General features: G+C 39.8%; 1 protein-coding gene across 1 annotated transcript in view; it reads left to right on the plus strand.

Moving 5' to 3' along the window:
* Positions 1-18,275, plus strand: part of SLC2A9 (solute carrier family 2 member 9) — a 107,664-nt gene that overhangs the window by 17,338 nt on the left and 72,051 nt on the right. The window contains exons 5-6 of the mRNA XM_064511430.1: positions 449-594; positions 14,634-14,766. Coding sequence (XP_064367500.1) covers positions 449-594; positions 14,634-14,766 — 279 coding nt within the window. The remainder of the gene's footprint in view (positions 1-448; positions 595-14,633; positions 14,767-18,275) is intronic.

Genomic DNA, 18,275 nt, shown 5'->3' on the forward strand with positions numbered 1-18,275 from the left:
CATCTGCTAATACTCTGTACCATAAAAATGTTGCCTTTGATACTGTCTGCTGTGTGTGCTTGACCCACTGCTAAGTGTTTTTTTTTTCTTACCTGTACCCATGCTAACTTGATTTTGCTTACTTCAACATGAACAAATTTGAAATGTAAAATCTACTCTCCTGGTGATTCTCATCTCTGAATAACCTTTGCTGCTTCCCTTCAAATAGCAGCCTACACACATCTCTGTAGATCTGTAATAGAGACAATCAGTCAGATGCTTACTAAATGGTGCAAGAGTAATTAGGCATGTAGAAAAATGATTCTTATTAGCTGTGGATAGATTTAGTTCTATTCTTTGCAGGTTTTTATGCTATTTTTGTGAGCAGATTACTACTCGGACTCCTCTCAATAGACATAATGAAAAGGCAGTTAAACCCAATTTATTTTCTTTTCTTTTTCCTTCATAGGCATTTCTCTGAGTGCCCTTCCCATGTATTTGAGTGAAATATCTCCCAAGGAAATCCGTGGTTCATTGGGGCAGGTCACAGCAATTTTCATCTGTATTGGTGTTTTCACTGGGCAAGTGTTGGGGCTGCCAGAAATATTTGGGAAAGTAAGTATTTAAGACGTTCTCTGCTGTGAAAGAATACAAGTGTGTATTTTGACTGAGTTCTTTACAAAAATGGAACAATTGTGTTTTCTTTAGAAGCACTTTGAAAAGTGCTTTCTTCTGTGCCTCTGAAAAGTGTGTGTGTGATTGAGTTTGGTAGAAGTGGCAAGCAGTTTTAACAGCATGAGTGGCTTCTATGTGCATACGTGTGTTTTTCCACCCTGCTCCCATTTCTTGATATACTTTTCTTTTGTGTTTTGCATTGCTTTCCTGTTTCTTTGCGTACAACAAAAGCACTTAGAGTTTTTGCATAATTCATTTATAATTCTTTGAAGTGAGGTAGAGCTGCAAAAGGCTTTGAATTTTTACAAGAACCTGAATACGAAGACTCTTGCTCAATGATTGAAGTGCTTCTTGTAATATAGTCACTCTTATACACCAGCAGGTGTAAGAACAGGCTAATATAGCCCTTTAGGGAAAGAGGAAAATCTGTTCCAACAAATGAGGTTATCTACAATGAGCTATTGTAGGCTGAGATTAACTTGGTGGCCACTGGATGTCGTCATTACTCTGAATAAATGAAGCTGAGGTTTTTTCAGGCTGGCACTTGGAAATACTTTTCATCCAGAGACGAATCTTTGAAACGCACACAGCAACCCTCTTTCAGTGAAACCTGAAACCCCCTTCTGACAGCTGGCCCAGGTGATAAAGAGCTCAAAAGTGAGAGGAGCTTGTCCTCCCGTGTCCATCCACGTTCAGCAGCTTTGGAAAGGAGTGACTCCAGCCGCCCTGGCACTTTTATTTGTGTCTGACCGATTCTCCTATTCTGTCCCTTTATCCTTGTCCTCACTTACCAGATTCGACTCGCCTGAATGCAAATGGTCTGATTTAGCTTACCCTTTTGTTAAAGGACAGATATTCCCCTCCCCCCCCCCTTAAAATGGCTTTCACTGCCTTTCATTGTGCATTTAAATGATGTGCAGGTATCCCTTGTCTTGCTTTGGGAGCTGGTCTGTTCTAGACATGGGTATTAAATGTCAAGAGGCTGATTCAGCTGCTTAGAATACAAATCAACGCTTATGTAGTACACTTTGATTTATCATATGAGTGATGGATTTTTAAGCATGCATATACCTTTAAAAGTGAGGTGTTTTGTGAAAATTCTCATTGCCCTGTTAAGTATGGATGGGAGATACTTATTCCTTGGTTCTATCTCTTTTAGTTTAAATTGCTCTTTTTATTTGCGTTCTCCCCTTCGTCCCTCTCCATTCCTGTCATGCCTCCGTTAGGAGGTTGTGATGCTGCTTCCACAAACTGCTTTAATATGTAACTAATTAATATTAAACCATTAAAGATAAGTATTGGTTTACATAAAAGGAAGTCTACTTTATCTGTAGAATTATTCTTTTTCAAGATGTGAGAGCAATGCCAGTACACAAAAGTGGCGAGGTTCTGGCTGGTGCAAAATTAATAGAGCTGTCTTGGTTTTTCCACTTGGGTTCCTGAGTGTATTTTCCTTTTCATATATTAACAGCAATTAGCACTGAGTGGGCGTTTGCACAAGGAAGAGAAGTCCCTGCCAGGGGGAACTGCTGCAGAGGGTTTGTGTTTTCGTGTGATGGATTCACTTCTGCTGATGCTGGGAAGTGTTCCACGCGATGGCATCTCCTTTCTGAGTTCTTCGGCTCTTGCAAACTTCCCTTCCTCCTCCCTCCCGCCCCAACCTGGCAAACATCTTGCACAAATTTCTGTCACTTTGATCCAGTTCAAAAGTAGGTTCAGGGCATTCGCAGGCTATTTTCTAGATGTCAGCTTCTTGTTGATTCACAGGTTGGTCTTTGATTCACTAATGATGTAAAAGCCGCCTATCAAATTGCCAGATTGCTTTATTTTTTTCTCCCTTTTCTTCTGTTGGAGAAAACTTTGTTGCATTCGAAGTGAGGGCAGTATTACAGGTCTACAGCCACTGTATTTTGGAGAAAGCTGAGCATTCATCATGTCTTATTAAAGATTTTAATTGTAACTGTAGAGAAATATATATTTATAAAATATAACTTAACTCTGTTAAGATTGTCTAAAAATGACAGCTTTTTTATAATTGTGGCTTAAAATCTCATAGGAGCATTTTTTTGGTTGTTCTGTGCCTGGTTGATTGTTTCTTTCAGAACTGGCTGGAAATAATACTGATTACAAATATTTGTCTTCTGTCAAGGTTTCAGAACAATCTTCTGAGCTCCCTCAGGCATGTATTACTTATAACTTGAGCAAATATTTAAGAATTTATTAATCATAATATCTAAGCAATGATGCTTTTGAAGAGTGGAGACACAGAGACCTGTTGGACTTCTTCTGGGAAGAGAGTATGTGGGGCAGGAGCGGATGTGGGGAGGGCTGCAAGCACAGCTAAGGTCCTGCCTTATAAGAGGAGATGACAAGAGCTTTGCTTGTTTGTAGAGAGCGAGAAGGGAGAGGATGTGACTGTGCTTTGTTAGTGGAGAAAGAGGAACTGTGAAGGCAATATAGTTACTTAATCTCAAAGACAATATTGCTACAAGAATAAATGCTTACGAATGCTCTGTGAGTAACTGTGTGCTGAAATTTAGCAGAGTGATGTTTGGATCAGACTCCTGGTTGGAGTAGGTTGAGCAGAAAATTTAACTTTGAAATTGGAGTTTGGTGCATTTTTCCAGACTGTATGGAGTTGTTGCCTTCAGTGGCTCTGTAGAAGTCTACCCACAGAAAGGGAGAGCCTTTCCATGGGTTTTGGGCATAGCCTTACAAACCTAGATTAACTACCTAACTGGCAACTACCTCCATTATTGAATGCAACAGGATTATTTTAAATGTAGCAGTATAGATGTGAAGCTCTGGGTATTGCTTGAGGCAGTCTGGAAGCAGCCTCAAAGTGATTTTTAGCAATCACTAGGCATGTGCACAGATCCAGAGTCAGTGTTGTGGAGGGACGGTCAGGTTTCAGTTCATAGCTGTTACCGCACTGTGTAAATGCAGACCTGATATTCTTCGAACTAATGCGGAAAATAGTCATAGTGCTGCAGCAGAAGCAGAGTAGGAAAGGGAGTGCTCGCCTGCGCCCCGGAGCCCAGTGCCCTGCTGTCCTCACTAACTGCGTCGTACTCTCCATTACAGACAGATTAACAAGGTTTGTCTTTAAAGATGGTTGGGTGTTTTCTATATCTTTACATTTCCCAAGTTTTTTACTGAAAGTGCAAATCTCATTTCCATCCAGAATCTTTTCATGGATAATTCTGCTGATTTCTTTTCATGGTTCTTTAGGTCAAATGCTATTTTTCCCTTCATTTATTTTCCTCTCCTTCATTTTTTTCCAGCTATTTAAGTGTGATTCCCCTCCCTGCCCATGATCTTCATTTGTTGGGGCACGTTTCATATCCTCTTGTAAAACAGGCTCCTTAATCTCCTTCTCATCGTAAGTGTATCAATTCTAGTTTTAAGTTTGAATCCAAGAGACCAAAATTTTACAGATAACCCAAATGAAATGTCACAGATTTTTTTTATGGAGTACTAGGTAGTATTTCCTTGTTTCCTGGCTGTCCTGGAAATATTTTGGAGGAAGTGGGAATACATTTGTCTTTTTTCCTATGTCACACCATATTGACATAAACCTGCCAAACACCACTGCATCCAATTTTTAAATCATAGTGTAAACAACCAGGTGCAAAAAAATCTAATAGTGACTGTAAAAATTAAACGCAGACACTCCTTTGGATTCTGAATATGTAGGCTTTTATTCTATTTGTCTCCAAAGCTGCTAATTTTAGAGTATCAAGCCTGTAGAATGTGTTCCTGTAGCATGCAACACTTAACCAGACCGATTCTTCCAAAGACACAAAGCTGTAGTCACAACACTGTCCCCTCCTGCTGTGCTTTGATTTTCTTATTTTTGTTCCCTTTTCTGTGCTCTTCCTCCCACCCAAATTCCAGGCAAGCAGCACTTTTATTCAAAGCTCTGATTCTTTATAACCTATGGCAAACCGTGTCTACTATATCTCTCCTGAAGCTTGGGAAATTACCCTATGGTAAAAGCTGGCTGGTGCTGTATGACGGAAGGTTGTATAGCATGCTCAGCTTTTTGTATTATCCAACTGAAGGAGAAAACAGATATTGCAGATAAGACAGGTAAGTGTCAGACCTGGCACTCCTTGAAACATTGCCCTCCAGATGTGTTCGTTCCCTGGTTCTGTGGTTCTGCAATTCTGCAATTAAATCATCCAGTCCGGTTTTCTGACAGATTGCTCCCTACAGAGCTTTGCTGGTGCATTGCCACCTTCAGGTTTGAAAGTTCAAGTTTACACTCACTCTCTTGGGGGGATATTCCCTGGCCTGATTATTCCAAATTCCAGATACCAGATCCTCAGGTATCTCCATGTTCTCATTTCTCTCTCTGTAAGTAACTCGTCTAGTTGCTCCTGCAGGTAAGCCGGTGTCCCACAAGGTCTTCCTGAGTGTGTTAATGTGTTTTAAACATTATAGACGACTATGCTGTCTCTTTGCATTGCTTTAGCTTCTTTAATGAAGGTGGACATTAATCTTTCCTTAATCACAAAGGACTTATTTTATGAATATGTTTGCAACTGTTCCTGTATTCATGTTTTATATATATATAGTGCTATCTCTTTCATCTGCATACAAATATGAGAGAGCGAGGAAGATGTTTCACTGTGTGTGTATGTATTAAGGATAGATAAAAAAATTTGTTGTTTTTTTAATTAAGCTCTAAGAACCTGTATAGACCCCCTATCCAACTCTTATTATCTTTATCAGCCCCTTGAAAATGATGTGTTTGAAGTGATAGATAGTTGTGTGTTTAAGAAAGTTTATATAGGAATGTTTCATGTTGCTTCAATTACTTTGTAAGTTCTTTAAGTTTAAGTTTAAGTACACCTTCCCTTGCACTAAAATAGAAAGTGACGAAATAGCTAGGTTTAAGTCTGTGTAGTTGTAGGCTGTTCTGAAAACTAAGCTTTGATTTTGCTTGTCAGAGCTTCATTTTTAGTGTTTTGTTTTCTTTTCCTGATCCTCCCTAAGGATTCCTAGATTCAAACTCAAGGTTTCCTTAAAAACTGATGAGAAATTATAAAAGAGAAAAGGAAGCAAAACTGAATTGCTCCAGGAACCCACAGTCTGCAGGTGGACACCAGGGACAAAATGGTCTGTTTGGATGTTGGAATGAATCTTACATGTTCATGTGATAACATGAAGAGTGAATTGAGCTATCTTACTTATATTTTTCTGTGAGCTCTTCTGTTCTATACATTTATCTTCCTCTTGAACCTTGACTACGGTCAGTTACTTGTCTTTCAAGCTGTGACTGGGAATTCGTTTCAGAGTATAGAGCTGAGAGCCCTTGTGGCAATAAGAGATAGAGGAGAGCTTATGCAGGTGTAAGCTCTTGCAACTGCATGGAGCAGCTTTACGCTTCATGGATGCATGCTGCTTACAGAGTATAAAAAACATGTTAATTGAAACTGAAGCATTTTATTTCTAACTTCTATTAGAGTAGGACAAAGTCATGCATTCATTTGTCATCTTCCAGAGTCACTTTAATTCCCAAAATGTTGTTCTATTTGATGATTTCAAACCTCCGATTGCATAGGATAGAAAAATATTAACACTGGTGTTTTCGCTAGTTGTATTCTAAAAATACTAAGTGCACACAGAATTGCATATGATAAATTGCTATGCAAAGATATCAGTCTACTGTATCAAACTTTTTAAAAGAGATTTACTAAGGTAATTAAACCTGTGCTTAAATACTTGGATATGTGGTTTAGTTTAAGTACATGAGTAGTCCTGCTAATTGCAGTGGGACTGTTTAGGTACTTAGAAACGTGCAGCACTGGAGCCTTAGTGACTCTATTGTTGCATATAAATTGCTAGTTCTTAACAAGATATTAAGTGCAAAATACAGTATAGGAGATGGGAATAATAAACTAGAAATTAGGCTCATCAGTTCAGGTCCCAAAACTTTTTTGATCCCGATGTACCTAAGTTTGGAGCAAATGTCATTAAGGACTGAGGTGGCATTTTCTCGTCCTCCTGTAAAGACTCTGCTGTGGTAACAAACTTGCAAAAGGAGACTTCAAGTTACCCTGGTCCCTGCGTTCCTCTAGACTGCTGAGCTGGTACAGAGCTTCTTAGAAGCACAGGGCAAAACCTCTTTATATTCTTGTAATAAAATGCAAAACTGACTGAAAGGCTGGAGCCTTCCCAGAAGAGTATTTTAAACTTATGCTAAGGATGCAGGAGATGTATCGGTACTTGAAAATGACTGCTCAAATCCATAAGGACATAGTATCTGCTAAGAATAGCTCAGAAAAAAACCCTTGTGAAGAAAGAAACTTCTACATACAAATTTAAAACAACTAAACAAAAAAACCCCCCCACCCTTCAGTGCTTATTCTAATAATCATGGATTTCAGCATGTATTTGCCTGTCTTTCTGAGCCGGGACTGATTTTGTATATCTTTGCTTATACAACATGGAAATCTAGCTGTACTTCCTCCGAACTGGTACCAGGCATGCCAACTACAGCCTTAAGAATCAGTTGAGGAAGTGATTTTTTGGGATGGCGACCCTTTTTAAAGTATACTCGGGATTCCTTTTTTATCTAGCGATGGGAATTTCATACGTCTCTGCACAGTAGCCCATAAGGCACAGAGTCCCTCCTTGCTGAAGCAATTTTCTTGTCATATATCCAAGTACTTGCACATAATTACCAGCTGTGAGTTGCTGATCAGGGGCTTGGAGGTCGCCTCGCGCAGTCCCTGATGCAACCAAGGGAAACTAGTTTGCAGGCACCGGGCTGGTGAGGCAAAACCTTGGTGACCCTGAGAAGGATCCCGACATGCTGCCAGGACCCTCTGGGGTATTTGCACACTCACAGAAGAATTTTCAGCCCAGAAACTGTGTGCATGTCTGTCTTGTTCACGTGATTTTACAAAATTCACCTCAATATCGACAGTATCCATGGGAAGGCTAGGCCTGCTCCCTGTTTGAGGGACATGATGGGTGTTGTTGATGAGGTAACTAGAACGTATCTATCTATAACAGAGACATCAAATAAGGTATTTTGTTTATATCTATGGTAGACAAGATCTTTTTTTTTTGTACTTACTGGAGATTATAAATCAACATTTTATTGGTTCCCCCCAACAAAGGTATTTATTTGTCTGTTACCTGTGCAGATCTCATGCACGGGAGTCTTTGTATTTGCAGATAAGTCTCATTCCCTTAAAGTTGTGCTGTGGGACTTCAATTCCTGAAGTTTTAGGAATAACACATGGCTGGCTGGCTCTACGTAATGAATATTCAAATGTTGCAATTTTGCATTTGGGAAAGGGAACAACCTGCAGTGGAGGATTTGTCTGAACATGGGGATGGAAGTGTGGTTATAGAAGAAAGAGAACGATGGATTAAAACTACCCCCCCCCCCCCCCCCCCCCCGCTGAACAACAGATTTGTAAATGTTAGATGCTCTGACACTAAGATTACAGTTTATTGTCAGTGAGGACTACTTTTTTGCAGACAGCTGAAGCAGTAATCACTTAACCCTTCAGATGATAAGGTTTGTAAGTAGACGTACTCTGTTTCATTAGATCTTCAGCAGGCCTGCAAGAAAGGCAAGGACTATTAAGTAACATGGGAGTTAAGAGCAGTTGCTCATAGTTTGTCAGAATGCTTTCTCTTAATCAGCTGAAACACAGTTAGCACATGTTAACTAACCCAGAACAATTGTTCTCCACTTACATTTAAGTTTTAAGTTTTCACTTTTTTGTTGGACTTGAAAGAAATGTTGGCTTTTTTCAGTTACAGTAGTTGGCCTGATAAAAGGCAGTGCCTGTGTCTGCCTACCTCATCTTCTCATGTGTCAGGTGGACTCTGTGTCAGCTATTTCTGAGGATAGACCTTCTGGAGGATGATTTGCCTGTCTCCTTAGTGCTGGAGTATCTGATAATATTTACAAAGCTGTTATTAAGCAGTAAATCTAAAATGATATGATCTGTATTAAGCAATAAATCTGAACTGATTTCATCTGTAACTTCCTTTCCATAAAATACTGCTTTACACACTGGGAAGACAGCTGCCTCTCAGCCTTTCTGAAGATACCTGGTGATTAATATTTCCATTTTAATTTCCTTTGTCTTTTGTGAAATCGCATATTATTTCCAACTCAGGTTCTAATATGCAAATTTATCCTTTACAAATTGCGTATTAATGCTGCGCTAGATTGATCGAGCATACAGTGATAGTACTGAGTAGCAGGGTGTATTTTCTAGACCTGCGTTTCTTTCTTTGCTTTCAAAACCATTGGCAAAATGAAAAATCAGGAGAGAGATTCTTGATTGGTATTTCATTTTTCAAGGGTTTTCTTTTTTTAAATGTCAAAATAAAATGAGACTATTTTGAATCTAAAACAGAAATATTCTCTTTAAAAAAAAGTGTCAAGATGAAATGATTAACTGTTCCAGCTGTTTTTAAAATACCAAATGTGCTTTGAAATTTTGTGTTGCTCTAACATACCTCTACTATCTGTTTCTAAAGAAGCTCAACTATCTATGCTGGCTGATTTTATTAAAAAAAAAAAACCTATTTGAGAGCTCCCCACTTCCCATTGCTTTTATCAGAAATGAATAAGCAATGAAAATAGAAATGATGCCACTTATATATTAATTGAAAAGCTAGGTGTTGACTCCCAAAAAGCTGGACCAGAAAACATCTTGGGAACAGACATTTTAATTCTCTCTCCCCATACGTGCAGCATGATCTACCATGCAATTTAATGAAAAGGAGATCATGGGATTTGGAAGCCAACCACTCCCAAGGCTGCTTTAAGTTCTGATCCAGAGGTGGTTTAATGAATAATAAAAAACTTGCCATTGATTTCTGTGGATTTTGGGTTAGGATTGTACAGCTTTAAAGTTGCTACCTTTCTGCAGCACTTAAATACCTTGGAGTACGTTGAGGCTCAAGTAATCTTGTCGTTAGAGCTACGTCCATAGTAGCGGGATACAAAAACAAATATCCACAGGGGTGCAGAATGAAGGTGAAAGCTGCATGCTCTCTGCGTTGCTCCTGTTTTAAATGAGAAGGCAAGCAGTTTATAACTCTGTTATTAAAATGTATTTTGACAGAAGTGGGTTATGGAGATGCTCATGCAATGAGAAAATTGTATCCAGCTGGGATGCAAGTGCTAGGAGGTGAGGGTAGTCATCTCCGCAGCCGGCAGAGGACACGGAGCCACGTTGTGGGTGGTGCTTGGGACCTATGAGGAAGGCAGTTGCCCTGAAAACTCTGCAAATAGCTGGTCTGAAGCCTGAAATATGGAGCACGTACTCATTTCTCAGCTGCCCCGTGCTTATCGCCACTGTGCCTTACCCTTGACTTGTGGAAGAAAAGACAATTCTAATGCTAAGAAATTAGTTCTGTCTCAGTGCTTTTTCAGTCCTTGGCTGCAAGCTGACGAGGTTGTCCTTTACTATTGGCAGTGTTTTATGTGGCACAGTAATAGATTAACTGAGAAATGCCAGAGTTGGCCAGGTTTCTCAGCTGTGTACATGGAAGTCTACCTGTTCTTAGCAGGGCTGTGGTTTTTTGGTTTGTTTGCTTGCTTGTTTGTTTTTGAGAGGAAATGTTTAAAAATGGATGCCAAAACCCCATTTACATGCTTCTCTTCAGGGAATGTTGGCGCTTGGTCACTCTCTCCCTAAGGAACGGACTATCTGTTATTCATTGCTTAGTTACGGATGCCCACATTCGAAAACTTTGGTGCTAGTATCCTCTAAAAAATTACAAAAAATATTGTAAGTTTTCATAATACTTGATATTCATATCAGAAGCATTTCTTTGGTTTCGAATGTGCAGTGTAAATAAATGCTCAAAATGGGTTACACATTAGCATTTATGTGGCTGACAGAATATATGTGATATGATGATGATTTTGTGACTTGTCTCTATTAACAAGGATGAGATTCAATTGCTTGAACATAAACATGTCGTATCATTTTGATGCCCTAAGGGATCTAACATGTCCCCATGGGAATGGCAGATGTGACAGGGAAAACCCCACAAAGACCTGCTTCCTTCTGGGGCTGCAGAGGGAGGCAAACAAGATGCTCCAGGGCATGTAGAAATTACACTAGACAAATTTGTGTGTGTGTGTTTGTGTTTGTGATTATATTTTTCCAAACTAAAGTTAAAAAGTTTGCCTGCTTCTTATAGGAACACAGAAAGGAAGAGCTTGCCAAATCATTGGTTCCCTGATGTTTCACATCATAACTATCTTGCACTGGATACAAGGGACCTTTGTCTCTTTATGTTCTCTATATATAAAAGGGGGAAAATGTATCACTTTACATGAGAAGAGTATTGTGCAGAAAAACTCACTGATGTCTGTGCTGTTCAGTGCTGTAATAAACGCTGTCATAAAAGCCCCAAAGAATTAATTCCAGAATTAATATTTAAAGCAGTGTGGAATAGTCACTGGTAAATAGACATTGAATATCTGTTCACTCAGAGATCATAGTTCATCCTGTGTGCTGAATGAGAAAAAGGACTAAGCAGTGTTTAGGCTTTTATTGTAATCATATATTATTTTAATGTAGTTTTCTGAAAGTTTTGAGCAGTAAAGCTAAGTGAGCCCTTTATAGCCCCATCAGGGGCATCGCTGCTACGCTGGGATACAAAGCAGCGCTGGAGCTGGTAGCGCAGCACCCGTTCTTGGTTCCCCCGTAGGCATGCGGCTGCTAGGAGGAGGCGATGCTCGCCTCTCGAGTGCAGTCATCTCCTGGAGCCTGGAAATGCCCCGGGGGCTGAAGTACTCTGCTGGGAATGGGATGCACTTCCAGATTATGCTTTTAAAAAGAAAATAGTGATTTAAAAATATTATTGATATTGGATATAGAGTACTCTCTATAGAGGCTGTAGCAGTCATGTTTTTCCTTATTCATGCTTTTTTTGGTCCTGTTATACATCTGGTACTGGGGTACTTAACTGGCTTCACTAGTTCCTTCCCAAAATATACAGGGTAGTGCAGCACTTCCTCCCACCGCTGTCGTATGACCCTGTCCAAGATTCAGTTCTCTCTCACGATATTTTTAGCCTTTTCTGTGTGGAAAGTGTCTCCAAGTTTTATCAACGCAATTTTCCTAATTGGTGAAAATATTAAATGTGACCCTTGCTTAAGCAGATTGTTGAACTCCTTTTAGTCCAATAGTTCAACTGTCAGCACCACGTGTTGCCATTTTCCTCCAGGGCGGTTTCTTTTCCACCTTCTAATTGTTACATTAAGTTCCATTTTCTCCATTTTAGCTAATAATTTTCTGGCATAGTAACATCTGCTTTACAGTATTCAAGAAAACTATTTTTTGCATTCTTTTTTTTAAACTCATCACTAAAAGGACAACTGAAAATTTTGATTAGGACATACCGCTCGTATTCTGCCTGGCAGTTGTTAAATTACCTCACGTCCCACTTCTCGTTCTGGGCTCGGGTTATGCAATTGTGCAGTATGCTCTCATTTAACTATTCCAGTGCTGAAGTGGGAGGCTGTAAAATAAAAACTATCAACAGAAAGCAGTGCTGGGGGGTTCCAAGGAGAACTTTGCTTTACTATGGAAAATTTTGTTGAGATAAAACTTATCCAGCTCCATTTAGGGAAATATGGGCTCTGAAGAGAGGGATTTATTCTGCTGTAGGAATTGGATCCAAACCTCCTGTGCCTTTCAGAGTTCAATCAGACAGGATGCCGAGCAGTCTGCTTTTGATCTAGCCAAGCTTCTGAAAATGTGCTAGACGCTGTGCCTGAACGGTAGAGCCACTGAAGTCTCAGCAAGCTTTTCAATTAAGAATCAGGTCTCAAATTAGAAAAGACTGAATTAAATAGATGAATGATGAACTGAAGGAGAAAACTACTAAGAAAGTTCTTCTCGGCATTAAAGAACTGGAACAGAAGAGATCTTAAGAGCACAGAGGTCAGGGTCCATTTTGCTTGTGTATAATACTGCTGGCTCCTGTCTCTTCCAGCTGCCTGTAAGTGTCTTGCCTTCAGAGTAAACCCGGAGAGCTAGATGAGCTCTCTTTGCTGCCTTTCCCAAAAAGTCTTTCCCTGAAATAGTTTTCCTCAGGTTGCCATCTGTTGCTAGTTTAAATAATGAGTATATCTGAGGTTGTTAACAATTTAGTTTCAGTTGATTTCAACAGCAATAATGAAAGTCGGGTTCAGTCGAAACTCTGGTAGTGGACACCTACAATCGCGTCATCTGTCTTGGAGAGTGCAGCACCTCGTGCTCTTCAGTATACTGAAGTGGGGGTTTTGTTGGTTTAAAACTGGCTTTTGTAGGTAGACTTGTCAAAAAAGTATTCTGTGTTCTGTGCTGCTTGGGATATTGTAGCTTACTCTCATGGTTCAGGCCCTTGCGTGGGGGGGTCTGGTAGCTCCCTTGTGCGGCAATTGGGAAAGTGCTTTCAGGGTGGTGGATGTGGGAACCGGGCAGTGAGTGTTTGATTTGAACGTACAAGCGAGGTTAGCTAATTCCAGCTAGGAGACAGCGCAGTGCGTTATTCGCCGTTACACTGCCATTAAACCAAAGGGCACCTCTGAGGTCTCGGCAACCCCCTGGATTTTGAGGGGGAATTGCAGCCTGCTGAAGTCCCATCCCATTTCTAGGTAACCTTGTCTGCTTCCTAACCAGTATAACATTTCTCTGTACTTTAGACCCTGTGCATGCTATTCTCTCCAGCAATTTGTTGTATTTGTCTCGAAGTGATTGCACTGCGAGACACTGTTCTTTTAGCTATAATCTGGTTTTGATAAGTTATGGTCTTAGGACTTATTTCTCCCTGTTTGCCAGCTTACATTTTCCTTTCATTCAGCTCTGTGTGTTACATTCCACGTTTATCAGGTAACCCTGAACAATTTTTCCCTTACTGAAGGCTATGACAGAAAAAATAGAGTAATTATACCAGGTCAAACCTGACACCCAGCCAGTCGTGTGTTGCATCCCTGCCAGAGGAGCTGGGCAGAGCCTGCAGAAAGTGGAGATGGGATGATCCCTGTATGAGTTTTTAGTCCAGTCTCTAAATAAGATAGAAATTAGCTTCAGAACTAAAGTGTGAGGCCTAATAGCCCTTAAAATTGTTAACAGTTTTCTGGGATCGCCATAGTTAATGGCTGCTGTGTGAATTGGTACTAACTTTTGAGCTTTACTAGGTCCTTAGCCTTTGTGGCTAATGCAGCTAAAGCATCCACAACTCAAAGATGGAGAGAGCAAGAGAAGATGTGTCCTGAAGTGGTCGTCTAGGGTGTGAGACAACTGATTTGCTGGCCTGGCAGTTAAGCGCCAGATTTGTTAGGCCAGGGTTGGGAGGGGAGGAACTGTTTTGTTTCCTTTTATCCTGAAGAAAACCTAATTTATTTTTTTTCAAAATGGGGAAGTGTTCAAATCCGTAAGAACTGTCACAGAATGGAAGAGCCATCTTTCCCTCTAATCATATTGAAGTGTGTATGTGCTCTTTTCCGAGTGGAAATGAAAACTGCCCAACTGTATGTTAGTTGTACTCATAAGGTGCTTTCCCCCTCCCTCCCCCCGCCAATTAGATTAGACTAAGAAACAACAAGCAGCTCTATGTAACTATATGAAAATAGTGGGGATGGCTTGTGGAATCTATATGGAATGCATCAAGACTTTTCCATGGCTGATTTCCGTGTTGATACTAAAGGAAAGGGAAAGCGTGTTATATATTGCTGTTTTTAGTTCCCCTGCCTCTTTCTTTTTTGATGCTCTGTCAACTTATGACTTAAATTGTCTCTTTCTCAGCCCTTGAGTAAAGGGATCTGAGGGGGAAGTGTTCAAACTGTTCACTAAGCTGAGACACAAGACATTATTGTGCTCACTGATGCAATATGTTGAATGGTGAAAAGTTAGTGTTTCCGATCACAGCTGTTTTTCTTCTTAGTTTCCCTATGGAGAGTTTTACTAAAAATCATGTTTGGATCTGTCTTGTAGGAATCTCGATGGCCATACTTATTTGGAATGATTTTTGTTCCTTCGCTGATTCAAGTTGTGGTTTTGCCTTTTCTTCCTGAAAGTCCTCGTTACCTCCTACTTGAGAAACATGACACAAGCAAGGCAGAAAAAGGTATGGTGTGTTACTTAGTTTCTCGTAGCAAAGGATTTATCTTGTAGGGACACAAACTGGAAAGTAATTTTGACATCACAGTGAAAGCAGAATATTCCAATAGGAAATACTCTCTTGGTAATTATTTTTCCCTCACCTTTTTTTGCTTGTCTTGGTTTATATGTAAAAGTAACAGGGTTTTTTTGCAGTTTGTTCTGTTTTGTTTTGTTTCTTATGAAATTCTCCAACTACCTAATGTAGCATTATGCGTGGTGACACAAACCTACCCAAATCATCCTGCAGTTGCGTTTCAGCCACTCCCTGCAGGGTTCGTTGGGGAGTGAAGGATGAGCTCAGTCTTCGTGGCTGCCCCTTGTCTCGAGCCTCAGCAGTCCGGCTAACAAGGATGCTGATTGTGCTGCTGGGCTTGGCCCAGCAGTGGCTGTGTTTAACCATGTGTCCCTGTAACTCAATAACCTTTGTTGATCTAATAAAACATAATACATTTTTCTAACTGTGAAAATTTTCAGCATTTCCATATTGTTTTCTTGAGGTTTTACAGATATAAATCACAATATTTTGCTCTTATTTTAGGTCCTATGCACAGGACATATACGTGTGCTAGGTACATACATGCTTGTGTGATCACAGTAGTTGTGTACCCTGCCCCAGTAAAATTACTACAGTCAGATATAAAGTCCCGTATTGAGAGAATGTTGAAAAATCTGATTTAGCTTATTATAGGCATACATTAAAAATAGTGTGCAGAGAAGGAAGCAGCCTGATTATCATACCAAAATGTTTGCAGAACATGAGTGGACTTTAAAAATTATTCCTAACATTTTCAGTCCCTAACTAGTTGCTTGCAAAATTACTTGCAAAGTGTGAATCAGCCCCTGAAACTTAACACTAGTATTGTTAAATTTATCCAATTTATCATTAAATTAATCCAATTTACTGTATCCTCTTTCTACTACAGTAATATGAAAAACTAGCATTTTTGTAGTGGTCAGCACTCTGAAATAAAAATGACACACAAATGAAAAGTCTCCCACGTTGAATTTTGTGAATGTGATAGCTTCAAATATTCAGTTGATACAGTTTCAGTGTTTAAAAGCAAATAAAGAGAAGCCAGGAAAAACACAAAGGCTTAGGGGAAAGTTCTTCAGCTTCACAGAGACAGCAGAGATTTGGTGAGGCAGAAAACAGCTTTTTCAGGAGCCACAGAGGAAAGGGCTTGCCTGTCCCGCAGGGAAGTGATGGTGAGTGGCTGGGGGCAGACTGCCGAGCCATTAATGGCTGGAGCACCACAGCTGGGCTTAGGAGAAATGCCTTTTGGTGCCAAGTTTAAACTGGCTGAGCTCTACCTGATAAAATTGTGGATGTCGTATTTCCTGAGCTATGCCTGGCTAGGAGTTTGCCTCTGAAATGGTGCACCGTCATCCCTGACTTGTCATAGGGATCTGTTGAAAATACTGCCGCGCTACCTGGAAACCTCACCATTATGACAATGAAACTGGGCCTCTCCGGTAGCTTGAGCTTGATCCATCTAATCTTCTACAGAGAAGAAGGAGAAGAAAAAAAAGAGCTTTGGGAGTCTCATTGTAGATTAGCCAAAGTTTAAAATGTAGTGTAAAAATTTGGCATTTAAATAACTCTACCTGCCTTTAATGCCACTTGCTGTTGCTGGTAATAGTCCAACAGCATTTGGGTATGTTTTTAGCATACGCGTTCTGAGAATGATTTGAAAGCTTATCTGGAAGCATTGGAGGTGGATTTTGGAATAGCAGACATCAGGACAGCAAATTTGCCCATGCCTTCTTGCCAGTGATTTAGCAGTTGGAAGAAAACGAGCTGTAGCAACTAGCTTACTGATTTTTTTCTTGAGACAAGTGATAAACATGAGCTGCCTTAAAGACTATACTTCTAAATTTAGGCATTCACTTAAACAACATAAAAAAGTATCACCAAATTTTTGAAGTAAATGCTTATCAATAGAAGAAGATGCTATCAGCTTTTGGACCTGATTAACTCTAAAATAAACATTTAATACTGGTGTATGTTGTAGTACAGAGTGAGACTCATTTTGAATGTAATGTTCAGAGCTTCCGAAGCAGAAGGAACTGATGATACTGGGCAGAGATTTGCAAAAGAACCTAGCACAGTAGGGTCTATACATTGCACTGAATTTCGCTCCCATTCAAGCCTAGCAGCCATGCTTCCAGACTTGGCTGCCTTGTTGCACTGGCAAGGTAGCCTGTAGGATATCAAGTGCAAGATGGGTAAGGGTGATTCTTAGACATCATTTTGGAGTTTATAATCCACAAAATACATCTGTAAAGCAATATAGTTGGTGTATTCCATATTATAAACATTATCTACATGCCTTATTATGAAAGATATAGGAACACAAGCAATTTTATTACTGTTACACGTCGTTATGAGAGGGAGGATTACAAAAGTAGACTTGCAAATGAGAATAACTTTGGGTCCCTGTTCAGCATGGCAATAGGTAGGGAAAGAATTCAGGTGACTGATGGAATTGATGTCCAGTCGGACAGAAAATGGAGAGAGGAGAACTACACCATTAACCCTGTTGTGGGAGTTCAGGACCTTCCAACCTCATGCCAAGGCAAATGGTGAAATCCAGATTTATACAAGACCTAAGTCTCAGGTGGTTGGGATTTAATGTCATAGCATAGTGAAACAAGTGAGGGGATTCACAAAACAGGAGAGTGGCCAACTGTGAATCAACAATCAAAAAAAACACCTGTCTGTTTACATTATCTGAGGAGATGGGTGAGGGATGCACGAGTATTAGGGAGACCAGGGGGATTTGCGGATTATTAGAAAACCTACTGCTCGTAAGCCATCAATGACAATGTATTATTCCCCATTTTAATGATGACAACAGTAATGCTCTTGAATTATTTGCCTCTTAGGTTAGATCTGCGTATTAATGTCAGAAATGTGCAACTCTTGTGATTAAATCCTTTTTCTTTCCCCAAAGAGATCAACACTACTCATGCAAATATCATACATTTCACTGTGGATTATATCTCGCTGGAGAAAAATAAAACTGTTATCTGTAAAAGGTCTGCTGTATTTAAGGCAGATGACTACATTAGTCCTTATAAAATACTCTAAAATGTGCGTGTCTCTCAAAGCTTCTAAAATGGAGGAGGACAAAGGTAATCTTCCTAATTATTTTAGAGTAATGAAAATCCAATAGGATAATGCAGGTCATTGAGTTTCCAGAAAGCTCTGCTCTTGCTTTCATCCCTTCCTTTTTCTCTGTCTCCATGAGTTAACCAGACTATAACTACCAAAGTACAAGTGGCCTCATTTTCTTCTTTGGCAGTGGTGTCAAAGAACATGATGCCTTTAAGTAGCAAAGGGTCTTCAGGATCAGATAACTTAGATATAGTGTCCCAATAGCATTTGCTGTTAATGTACAAAATCTGATCATCTAGTTTGTTCAATAATCCGTTAAAACTCCCATGGTTATGAAAGAAACCATTCATCAGTTA

This window comes from Dromaius novaehollandiae, chromosome 4 (assembly GCF_036370855.1).
Source record: "Dromaius novaehollandiae isolate bDroNov1 chromosome 4, bDroNov1.hap1, whole genome shotgun sequence".
NCBI classification, from domain to species: Eukaryota; Metazoa; Chordata; class Aves; order Casuariiformes; family Dromaiidae; genus Dromaius; species Dromaius novaehollandiae.